Below are 12,701 nucleotides of genomic sequence, written 5' to 3' on the forward strand. Positions count from 1 at the left end.
CCCAAATTTGTTATGACCGCAGCCAGTGTTAATTTTTGTGCAAACCAAATCCCAGAGGGAAACTTGGCTTACAGGCCATACCCTTTTTTTAAAGCCTGAAAATAACAAGAAGCCGTTCTGATCTCAGCAGCAAGAAGTCCAATAATACTTTTGGGATTTTAAAAATTAGAAGTAGAAGTTTTAACAAGAATAAAGGAAAACTTAAGCACACAAGATTATAGTTACACGGTTAAACTTAGTCTTGCAACACCTTCCCCTAAAAAGACTCTACTTGGTCAGACCCACAAATAAACACCTTCCAAGCAACACTCCCTTATAGGTGTTTAAGTATAAAAAATCTGGTAATATTACCCAAGACTAACTGATGTAGCTTTAATAAAGGCATATCACGTTACCTGTAACACTCCCCGACTCTGCTGTGGAAAATCAAACTTCAGAATAAAACTGCTTTTTTAGCCCAAGACTTTTCTGGCTTAACTACATGGTTGATTTAAACTGCATTCTCTCCCAGCCCAGAGCTCCAGCTATACCTCCAGCTGCTACATCTTGCACCTCTAGCTCAACAGCTATATCCTCAGCTCTCCACAGGAACTCTAAAATACCTTTTTTCCCCCTGTCATCTCTGGTTCCATTGTTCTCATACATCTTTGAAACTCAAATCCTTCCAAATTAAAATTGTTCATGTTTTTACTTTGTCTTTGCTTTTGGGTCAATAAAATATAATATCCCCACTTCTGTTGACCTTTGGAACTCCTGCAAGATGCAAATATGTTTCTTGCTATCTCTGACTCCCCTTTGATATTCAAGCAAACTCTCAACTTATCTAAAAATGGGGCAAATGTTAGATCTAACCTATTTACTTGTACCTCAAACCTAACACCTCTATCCTTTTCATGGTTTAAACCCCCCAGACAACCTGTCTCCTATTGATCTCTGCCCAGCTTAATTAAATCATACACATGCGCGTGCGCACACAGCCTTTTCCATAGAATAACAACCTGGTCCACTATTCAGTAATTGGTTGATTTGATCTTGACCTCAACTCCCCTTTCCAGCCTGTTCTACTTAACCCATGATGTGTCTATAGTACAAGAATCTGTCTATCTCAGCTTTGACTCAGTGACCTTCATTCAATGACTCAGTCTCCACTGCTCTCAAGATAGTGAATTCAAAGATTCATAACCTCTTGAGTGAAGAAATTCCTCCTCCTCTCTGTCTTTGAATGGGCAACCCCTTATCCTGAAACTATCCCCCTTAGTTCAAGATTCCCCCATGAGGAGAAATATCCTCTCAGCATTTATCGTGTCAAGGTCCCTTAGAATTTAACATGTTCCAATATGATCGCGCCTCATTCTTCTAGACCCAGTCTAGCAGCTTTGTCCTTTAGGACTCAGCCAGCTCGGTCAGTAGTGGTGCTACCAGGCCACTTTTGGTGATGGACTTTGAGGAGTACATTCTGCACCCTTGGTAAGTGGTGCTCAACATGGAGGAGCACTGATTCATCAGCTGAGAGAGGACAGAATGTGATGAAGAGCAGGAGATTTCCTTACCCATGTTTGACCAGATGCCATGAGACTTCATGGGGCCTGGAGTCGATGTTGAGGACTCCCAGGGCAACTCCCCCCCCCACCCCAACTGTATACCACTATGCCGCCACCTCTGGTGGGTTTGTCCTGCTGGTGGGACATGGCGTGCCCAGGGATGGTGATGATGGTGTTTGGGACATTACCTGTTCAGATATTATTCCATGAAGATGACTGTCAGGCTGTTGCTTGACTAGTCTGTGAGACAGCCCTCCCAATTTTGGCACTAGCTCCCTGATGTTAGTAAGGAGGACTTTGCAGGGCTGTTTGAGATTGCCGTTATCATTTCTGGTGCCTCGGTTGATGCCTAGTCTGGTGCCTAGGTGGTCTGTCTAATTTCATTCCTTTTTTGAGACTTTGTAGCGGTTTGGTACAACTGAGTGGCTTGCCAGGCCATTTCAGAGGGCAGTTAAGAGTCAACCACTTGCTGTGTGTCTGGAGCCACATGTAAGCCAGACTAGATAAAGGACATTATGAACCAGATGGATTTTTTTACAACAATCGACAATGGTTTCACGCTGATCATTAGACTTTTAATTCCAGATTTTTATTCAATTCCAGGATCCCAGAGCATGACCTTGGATTACTAGTCAAGCGACAATACCACTATGCCATCACCTCTTACAACGCAGCTCCGTGATGGCTATCCGGTCATTCTCATTTATTACTGTTCATACCATCAGTTCATTTGTCTTGTTATACATACTGTATGCATTTGAATAAAGAATCTTTAATTTTGTCTTTTTACCACTTTTTGCCTGAGCTTTAGGTCTTCACTGTAATTTAGTCCCACAGTCCTAATTTATCCCTAATTGTTTATAGTCATTTTTATATTCATATACCACATAACTCATTTGTATCCTCAGTGTGCTAAGAAATATGCTGATAACCAATTTAAGATACAGTCAGGCTCGCAGTGTGGCGCGTTTGCTAGTACTGGAAGCTGCATGTATTAATACACAAAGCCCTGTTCTTTGCAGACAGAAAGAACATGTACACACATTGCACCTGTTTCAGCTAAACAAAATAAGTTACAGCCATTTGCTGACTCATTCCTCAAGAACTGAAAGAAATCAGTAAATCAGGAAATGGTGTTGGAGAAATTGATGGGATTGAAGGCCGATAAATCCCCAGGGCCTGATAATCTACATCTTAAGGAAGTGGCCCTAGAAATAGTGGATGCATTGGTGGTCGTCTTACGAGATTCTATAGACTCTGGAACAGTTCCTACAGATTGGAGGGTAGCTAATGTAACCCTACTATTTAAAAAGGGAAGTAGAGAGAAAACGGGGAATTATAGACCAGTCAGCCTGACGTTGGTAGTGGGAATTAGTAGGGGTAGGGTCCATTATAAAAGATTTAATAGCTGAGCACTTGGAAAACAGTGGCAGAATCGGACAGAGTCAGCATGGATTTACGAAAGGGAAATCATGCTTGACAAATCTACTGGAATTTTTTGAGAATGTAACTAGTAGAGTTGATGAGGGGGAGCCAGTGGATGTGGTTTATTTGGACTTTCAGAAGGCTTTCGACAAAGTCCCACATAAGAGATTAGCGTGTAAAATTAAAGTGCATGGGACTGGGGGTACTGTATTGAGATGGATAGAAAATTGGTTGGCAGACAGGAAACAAAGAGTAGGAATAAACGGGTCTTTTTCCGAATGGCAGGCAGTGACTAGTGGGGTACCGCAGGGATCGGTGCTGGGACCCCAGTTATTCACAATATATATTAATGATTTAGAAGAGGGAACTAAATGTAATATCTCCAAATTTGCAGATGACACACAGCTGGGTGGGAGAGTGAGCTGTGAGGAGGATGCAGAGATGCTTCAGTGTGATTTGGACAAGCTGAGTGAGTGGGCAAATGCATGGCAGATGCAGTATAATGTGGATAAATGTGAGGTTATCCATTTTGGTAGCAAAAACAGGAAGGCAGATTATTATCTGAATGGCTATAAATTGAGAGAGGGAAGGTGCAACGAGACCTGGGTGTCCTCGTACACCAGTCGCTGAAGGTAAGCGTGCAGGTGCAGCAGGCGGTAAAGAAGGCAAATGGTATGTTGGCCTTCATAGCGAGAGGATTCGAGTACAGGAGCAGGGATGTCTTGCTGCAATTATACATGGCCTTGGTGAGACCACACTTGGAATATTGTGTGCAGTTTTGGTCTCCTTATCTGAGGAGCGATGCTCTTACTATAGAGGGAGTGCAGCAAAGGTTTACCAGACTGATTTCTGGGATAGCAGGACTGACATATGAGGAGAGATTGAGTCGGTTAGGATTATATTCGCTGGAGTTCAGAAGAATGAGGGGGGATTTCATAGAAACCTGTAAAATTCTAACAGGACTAGACAGGGTAGATGCAGGAAGGATGTTCCTGATGGTGGGGGAGTCCAGAACCAGGGGTCACAGTCTGAGGATACAGGGTAGACCATTTAGTACTGAGATGAGGAGAAGTTTCTTCACCCAGAGCGTGGTGAGCCTGTGGAATTCGCTACCACAGAAAGTAATTGAGGCCAAAACATTGTGTTTTTTCAAGAAGGAGTTAGATATAGCTCTTGGGGCGAAAGGGATCAAAGGATATGGGGAGAAAGCAGGAACAGGCTATTGAGTTGGATGATCAGCCACGATCATAATGAATGGCGGAGCAGGCTCGAAGGGCCAAATGGCGTACTCCTGCTCCTATTTTCTATGTTGCTATGTCAGACAATGCCTTGGCCAATTGGGGTGAAGCTGCCTGGTTTAAGCTTCAAACAACGCTTGGCAGTTAATTGTCAGTCACCATCACTGGTGCATTCTCCATGGCAATGCCTCTATCAATCAGAGTCCACTTAACCAGCCAATCGGCACTTTCTTCACATACAGTATAAATTATTGTTTTCCCCTTATATTGGTATTCTTGCGAAGTGTGCTGATGAGTGCATGATGAAAAACTTCGACGTCTCTTTTTTCAGCAATACTCAAGTTATGTACTACCAAACGACCATTTACTGTTTTTACTTGCCCCAGTTGAAATTTTTAATTTCCCTGTTCTTGTTTTTAGCCAATGCCCTAGTTTAGAGGGGGGAGAGAAAAAGAAAAATACTCATCAACCAATCACTTGAAACCAATCCATTTGGAAACCAAGTGCCAATTCTATAAAGAGATTATAATGATGCAGTGTTTTACATGGCTTATGTGAAAGACCAAGATAAGTCTGAGTTTTAGTGTTCTATTTACTTATGGTTTGAGGTAAGTCATATACCGCCTTATTATTTTTAAGGTAGGTTAATGTGTTACTCACTTAAAAATTACGCTCTTATTTTTAAAATATATTTGAATTAATTAGCTATGAATCTCTAAACGTTCACTATTTTCTCTTTGCAACTGTCTTTTCCCTTTTGGTGGAAGCTTGATGGCTTTTGCAATTTTTAAGGGAATGACTTTGTATTCCTCAAGTGCCTCCTGTTGTGCTAACGTCCTGGTGGTCTTCATTTTGAGAAGGGCAGTTTTAGTTCAGCAAAGTAATGTTTACTATGAAAAGAATGTTTCTGCAGTCTGTTCTAAAAACTCCCGACCTGAAGTTTCCACATTATTAACTTAATGGAAAATGTTATAACTTGTTTATATGGAATGATAAGTACCCTGTAAACAATTTCAATGCATTAAGCTTCTTCATGACTCTGGAAGAGCTTAGATATACTCTTCAGTTGCCTATTTTAAAAAAATAATCCATCCAGTTGCACGTTATATTTGGACATACTTAAGGGCTAAATATTTTGGGGTCACTAAGAGAAGTTGCTGTCTTCAGATACCTGTGTCTAGCTCTGCACTGTCTCATTCAGTTTGATTTAATTTGATAGTTTCTATCACTATTTCCATATGTTTCCAGGTCCCTTTGCCATCAACCCATGCTATGCTGAGAGCCTTGGTAAATTCTCTCAGATTTGAAAGAAGGGAAAGCTATCTAAAGCAGGTTTAATTTGAAAAACGTATCATTACCTCACTGGTCCTGAAGGTCCCGTGAGTTGTTTGAGGCTCATTTTATTTCCTGAGAAATTGAACATTTAATTTCCTTATATCTGAATGTTCGAACTACCATTTATCAGCTATGTAGAAGAGCCTGTGAAGAAAGTAAAGGAAAGAGTGGAAGGATATGTAGGCTATGCCCATTAGTTATTAGTCTTGGCTCAATGGGTAAAGTAATTCAGTTCCCACCATTTTTACTGCCCACGGTTATGGTGGGTGACATGCTAGGTATTTCAGGTAGACTGTAGTTTACCTTGGATACTTAATCCCCCTCTGTACAGTCAGGTTACAGTTGTGCTATTCAGTACCAACTGTAGGAGCAAACATAACTGGAAGAAGGCATGCAAAGAAGCTTCAACACACAAAATTGGTTGAACTGACCAAATTAAACCACATGACCTAGCATAGCCCCTCAGTTCTCCAAAATCTACTGGCTCTGACCTATGGAAAACAGTATAAAAAGATGTCCACCCAATGGCATAAAAATTTTAATTCTCAAAAAGAAAGCATGGAATTAAAAATGGAGAAGGGGAGGCACTTCTGCACTGGTTTCAGAATGCACATGGAGAGATGAGCTTATCTGTAGCTCCTTTCTAGCCCAGAAAGCCAAGTAATTAGCTGATGTACTTGACAGGGCTGTATTAATTCCTCAGGCATGCCAAAAAAATCTATGTAAAGGATTTTTTTCATAGTTTTCTGAAACATGGGTGGTATTGAAAATTACAATCTACTGGAAAGTGAAGTTAATTAATTGAAATCTATATCTGGAACATCCCAGGTGTGCCAAGTTGCCATGGGGATAGGTTCCAGGGAGGTCTAGAACAAGGGTTCACAGTCTCAGGTTACTGGGTAGGCCATTTAGCACTGAGATGAGGAGAAACTTCACTCAGAGGGTGGTGAACCTGTGGAATTCTCCTACCATCACCGAAGGCTGTGGAGGCCAATCACTGAATATGTTTAAGAAGGGAATTGATTTCTAGACTCTAAATGTGTCAAAGGTACGGCGAGAGAGTGGGAGTATGGTGTTGAGACAGAGGATCAGCCATGATAATATTGAATGGCGGAGCAGGCTCGAAGGGCCGAGTGACCTACCCATCCTCCTCTTTTCTCTTTCTATGTTTTGGGATTGTCTTTTTTTTACAGGAAACAGTAAGTTTGCATCTGGCGTTGGAGCAGCTTGGGGAACAGGCAGAGAGGCAAAGCTGCCAGCAGTTGCAGTTTGAGCCTGGAAGCAGCTTTGAGATGAGTAGAGAGAAATCTGCAAGGAGCTGTAGACCAGAAGCAAAAGGGCTATCAGAAACGAGGGGTGTTTTCTGATTTTGGAGTCACTAAGCAAGAAGGCAGTGAGGCTTATGCTTGAGCCGGGATGTTGACAATCATGAGGTGCTTGAGGAGAGTTGGAGGGTCACCTATCCAGATGCTAGCGGAAGGAGCCCAAGAAATCTTATACCTTGGAGAATAGTGAGAACACTGAGGAGAATCAAAGTGGATTCCTGAGAGCTGTGGCACTCCTTGGTTTAGTCCTAGGAGAAGTGAAGGAACCCTCAAGATTCTGTAAACTATAGGGGTGGAAATAAAAGTAGAACGGAAAGTATTCTGTTGAGATTTTCGGGCTTAAAGAATAAGTGCTTACGAAATATGGTGTTAAGTTAGTGGTACTTGCTTTGTTCGAAATCTCTTGGTTGAAATCTCTGTCTGCGACATCCCAGGTGTGCAGCATTGATGAGTAGACATCGTCCTTGAATTGAGGGACAGCTGACGACTTGCTTTGTTTAACTCGTGCAGTAAAAATTTTAGTTAATAATGTGAAACCTTGTGGCATAATTCTTTCAGATAATAACTGAGAAAGTTAATAGTTTCCTCGAGATCCTAACAATGGTATCACTCAGACTTTTAGTTCATGTGTTTGTTTCATCTTATCAACGCTAGATACTATGATTTGTCTCATCGAATTGTTTTATACTGAAGTTGATTACTATATAATTGTTTTGGGTCTGATTATGGTAACATCACAGAATGGTAACAGCACAGAAGGGGGTATTGAGCCTATTTAGTCAGTGCCTACTGTGTGTAAGAGCTCCTCAACTAGACCTACTCACCTGTCTTTTCCCTCAGCCCTGTAAATCATCTTTAAACAATTGTCCAATTCCCTTTTTAAAGTCAATCTCAAATCTGCCTTCACCACACTCTCAGGCAGGGCATTCCAGATACTAATCAGTCACAACATAAAAAGACTTTCCTGATATAACCTCTGGTTCTTTTGCCAATCATTTTAAATCACTGCCCTCTTGTTCTTGACTTTTCTGCCAATGGAAGAGTGGTTATATTATTGGACAAAGAACCTAGGAATTGAGCTCAAATTCCACATGGGGGGAAACAAAAGCCACCAGTTTAAATATTCGCTTAACTTCATTCAGGAAAGGGAATCTGTCATCCTGACATGCTCTGGAGTACGCACATGCAATTGCATCTTTGAAGTGACCTGGCAAGCAGGCCACTTAGTTGTGCAAGAAGTCTCACCATCCCCGCTTTTGGTAAATTATGCATTCAGCATTGCTGGCATGGTCTCCTTTATTGCCTGTCATCTGAGAACAAAAAAAGTACCGAGAGTCAAATTTGGAACATGAAGGGTCAAATTTGGAACATGAAGGGATCTCCAGACCTCCCTGTCGCTTGCCATTTCAACACCACCCTGCTCTCATGCCCACCTGTCTGTCCTTGGCCTGCTGCAGTGTTCCAGTGAAGCTCAACGCAAACTGGAGGAACAGCACCTCATCTTCCGACTAGGCACTTTACAGCCTTCCGGACTTAAATATTGAGTTCAACAATTTCAGATCATGAGCTCTCTCCTCCATCCCCACCCCCTTTCTGATTCCCCTTTTTCCAATAATTTATAATTTAAAAAAAATATATTTTTCTTTTCCCACCTATTTTTAAAGTTATTTCGATCTATTGTTTTATCTCCACCTTTTAGCGCATTTTGATCCCTTCCCCTCACCCCACCCCCACTAGGGCCATCTGCCACTTGCTTGTCCTGCTTGCTACCCTTAATGTCCCCATTAGCACATTCCTTAGATAATATCACCACCGTCAACACCCTTTTGTCTATGACATCTTTGGCAATCTCTTCTTTGCCTCCACCTATCACTGGCCCTCTATCCAACTCCACCTGTCCCACCCCCTCTACCAGCTTATATTTCACCTAATTTTTCTATTTCCATAGTTCTGATGAAAAGTCATATGGACTCGAAACGTCATCTGTGTTCCTCTCCGCAGATGCTGTCAGACTTGCTGAGTTTTTCCAGTTATTTTTGTTTTTGTTGTGAGGGATCTCTAAAGCCTTTTTAGCTGGATAATATCATGAACAAAGCACTCTTAGTCACTTATGATTTGTTGTTAAGTGCTTAAGTAATTATTACCGTTTGCCGGTCAGCTTCACTCAAGCTTATAAAATAATGCTTCCTTGCCCTGAACAGGGTGTATTAATCTGTCCTAGTTTCCTCCAGCTCAAGTGCTACTGTGTGTATGTAAGAAAATGCAAGTAAAGGCATACTAGTTTTTTTAAGTCACGTTTCAGGAGAGTTCATGATTTTCTTCAAATGAAAAAATTGACTTTTTTCAACAGAAATGCTTCCCACCACTACTACCACCCCACCCTGACCCTCACCTTCCTCCAGCTTTTCTAAATAACAGACCCTATTTCAAATTTGGCATTGATATAGCTGGTCTTTTTGCTGTTTCATGGTAGGGACAGGGCATACCAATGGGAGAAAAATTTGGCTGTGGCCTTAAATGATTTTGCTTTTCCCCTCTGTGTGGTTATAAATTGTAGTATACAAGAATTGGAACTGAAGTAAAATGCCAGTAATAATGCATGGTCTGTCCTTTTGGGACCAGATTGTAATTAATTTTATGGTTGGTAGTGGTTAACTTGAAAGGATGTATTTTAATTATTTAATGGTATATAATCCTTGATGAGGGAAGTATTATAATTGATGAGAATTAATACTTCTCACCTTGTGAAAAAATATGTTCATTTCTAGGCTTTCTGTGAAGAACTGGAATCAATGATTCAAGAGCAACTCAAGAAAGGAAAAAACCCTACTAGTCTACTTGCATTACAGCAGATTGCAGATTTCATGACAACAAATGTGCCTAGTATGTATCCTGCTGCACCACAAGGTGGAATGGCTGCATTAAACATGAGTAAGTATAATTATTCTGTGTGGTGTGAAATCTTCTATTAAACAACTGGGACCGAATTACTTCTGACTGAGAGTTGTTCTCAATAGGGAGGGATAAACCACAGATCTGAGAACTGACTAATGCAGCACTTGTATTATCTCTCAGCAATCGGAACTAGTGATGCTGACAGAGGTTTGAGAGACTTTTGGGCCATGATGGGAAACGGTTGATTAAAGGGAGAAAATATCTATTTCAAAGTATTTTTGTTAAAAATATTTTGGTGTTTTGGTGAATTGAATTTAAAAAGTTTATTATCTAGTCACCTTCCATGTACAAAATGAAGCATTTTCTCTGACCTCAGCAGGAGAGCTGTAGTAGAGTGCTAACCTAGCAAACGTGAGTGCAGTACCAAGAGTGTCTCTCTGCTGAAGCCTAGCCACAAACACACCAATGGCAGAGTTGTTAATTGCCTCTATATTGGATTATAATAAAATGAATCTGGAAAAATTGGTTCCAAGCATTTCTATCTAATGCAATTAGTCACCCACTGACTTCAGTGTTCCTTTGATGGAAAGAGGTTCTGTTTTTCCCAAGAAGTATCTTTTTAAAAAAAAATTAGTTTTTTGGGGTTTGAAAGCTTTATTCAAGGAGAACACTCAGGATGAATATAATTTCTTAGTGGATTAATTGGATTAATCTTTTCAACAGACAGTTGCTTCCAAATTGCTTTTGGTCACTACCCAATGCCTGACCATAGACTTAATTAAGTGAAGGCTGAACATTGTAGACAATAGTGATCTGTCAGCAACTGATACCTTGGATTGCAAGTGAGGATCCCACCTGGATATCATCTTGTGCTACTTTGTGTAACAGAATTTTGGGCTTTAAGTTGTGGGAGGAGGCATCAATGGGGGAGACTGAAGTTAATTTTCCATTACAAGTTTTGTTAATGCATAGCTAGTGGACAGTGTAAAAGCACTCTTAAAATTTTGAGTTTTTTGTTGGGAGGTGAAGGCATATAGTGAAGGAGACCACCTAGCTTAAAAAGACTAAAAGCGCAGGTGAGATAAATCAAAGTAGCGATTTTGGTTTATAAGTTAATAAAAGGAAAGGAAAAATGAAAGAAATAAAGATGTTCCATACCTAAGAAAAGATGAAACTGTGATGTCTTGATTTCGAGATATTGAGGATGCTGAGAGATAGAGAAGTGGGAAAGATTTTGAAATTGTCAACAAGAAAGGGAAACTTGGATGTACTGATAATAGATAAAAGGGCAGATCCATATAAAAAGAGGTTGAAGGCTAGGAGTGAAAGTCAAATTATCCTAGTTTTTCCTTGTATCCTGTCCAAAGGTTCAAGAGTCTACCTAGAAAAGGGTGCAGTCTTCAAATCCTAGATGAACTTGGGTTCATCACTGAGCTTTGCTGCCAGTTTTTTGTGTGCCTTTGTAAAGAGGGATTCAGCCAGTCCTATTCCATCCATACATTTGAAAAATGCAGTTTATTTTTGAAAAAGTGATCCAGTTTGATAGAGAATGATATCGGTGTAATGTCTATTATCTTTCAGAAGGTGCTTGGGTGATTCAAGGCTTGTTAGAAAAATCCAAGTTACAGTATAATAGAGAAAGTAGCAGCATGGGTAGAAACATGCTTAGCAAATATGAAACAAAAAAGCTAGAGTTAATCTATTTTGTTCAGATTGAAGAAGGGTTTGGAGCTAGTATACATCAAGGAACAGTGGTAGATCCACTTTGTTCCCAATATATATGGAGGTGATTTGTACTTTTTTCATGCTGCATTACCTGAGCAGTTGTGGATGAAGCTGAATGTTGTGGGATTGTCAGCAATTAATCCTGCCTCTGAACTGATAACAGAAGGAGGTCATTGAAGCAGCTGAATGTGTTTGGATCAAGGATGCTGCGCATGAATACAGCTACAGTGAAACCTTGGGGTGTGATAATTGTCCCCCAACAACCTCACCATATTCGTTTGTATCATATGAGTCATTTGTATCATATGGACTTTTTTTTTATCCCTTTCTCCCATTGACATTTTGCTAGGGTCCCTAAATGCCATAAGGGATTGATTATATTGAGGGTACCTACTCACCTGTAACATTCAGATCTTGTATATGTACTTTGATCGAGGCTATGATGTGGTCTGGAGTAAGTATTTCTAATGGAACCCAAACTGAACATAGTTATGTAGATGACACTCATTTTTAATGCTTGCGGCTGAGACAGAGACTATTGCATCTTTTAAATAAGAGAGAAGTGGTAAATATTTGAAGCAGCAAATGATAGCTTTGAGGAGAAAGCATGTAGTGAATTTTTCTAGGAAGGAATGGGCAAAGAACTATAAGGCTCAATGTGGTGTGTTTGTGCACACAGTTTTTAAAAACAAGGATAAGCAAAGTTGCGATATTGCCATACAGTAGAGTGTGGGAGAAACTGGTGATAGCCATGCAGTTTAGCTGCTTTATCTTTCACACTGCCACTGTTTGTCGGCACTAGTTAATTTACTCTTAAGGTCAGGGATGTAGCGATTTGTTGATATTCCAAAAGTGTTCAACTCCATTTATAACAATGGAACTTCCCATGCCGGGCAACAGCACGACCTGGATTGCACAGATAGGGATGGGCTGTCAAGTGACTGGTAACATTTTGCTGCAAATGTGCCAGATAATTGGTTACCTCAAATAAAAGAAACATTAGTTATCTCCATTTGACCGTCAGCAGTATCATAATTGCTGATTGTCCCAACAAGATATTGGGACTTCCTGACTGAACCACCTAATACTGTCCTGCGACCACATCAGAAGGCCTGTAGCAATTTTAAGAAGGCTTTTCGCCATCTTTTCAGGATAACAAAAGATGAGCAATAGATGTGGCCTTGCCAGCATTAGCTAAATTTCAAGAACAAATAAAA

At 40.5% G+C, this 12,701-nt stretch overlaps 1 protein-coding gene across 8 annotated transcripts in view; it reads left to right on the plus strand.

The window, feature by feature from the left end:
- Positions 1-12,701, plus strand: part of add1 (adducin 1 (alpha)) — a 196,230-nt gene that overhangs the window by 71,172 nt on the left and 112,357 nt on the right. For all 8 annotated transcript variants that reach the window (XM_078561084.1, XM_078561049.1, XM_078561058.1 and 5 more), the window contains one exon: positions 9,633-9,795. In XM_078561084.1, the coding sequence (XP_078417210.1) occupies positions 9,633-9,795 (163 nt within the window). The remainder of the gene's footprint in view (positions 1-9,632; positions 9,796-12,701) is intronic.

Source organism: Cetorhinus maximus, chromosome 2, assembly GCF_964194155.1.
Source record: "Cetorhinus maximus chromosome 2, sCetMax3.hap1.1, whole genome shotgun sequence".
NCBI lineage: Eukaryota > Metazoa > Chordata > Chondrichthyes > Lamniformes > Cetorhinidae > Cetorhinus > Cetorhinus maximus.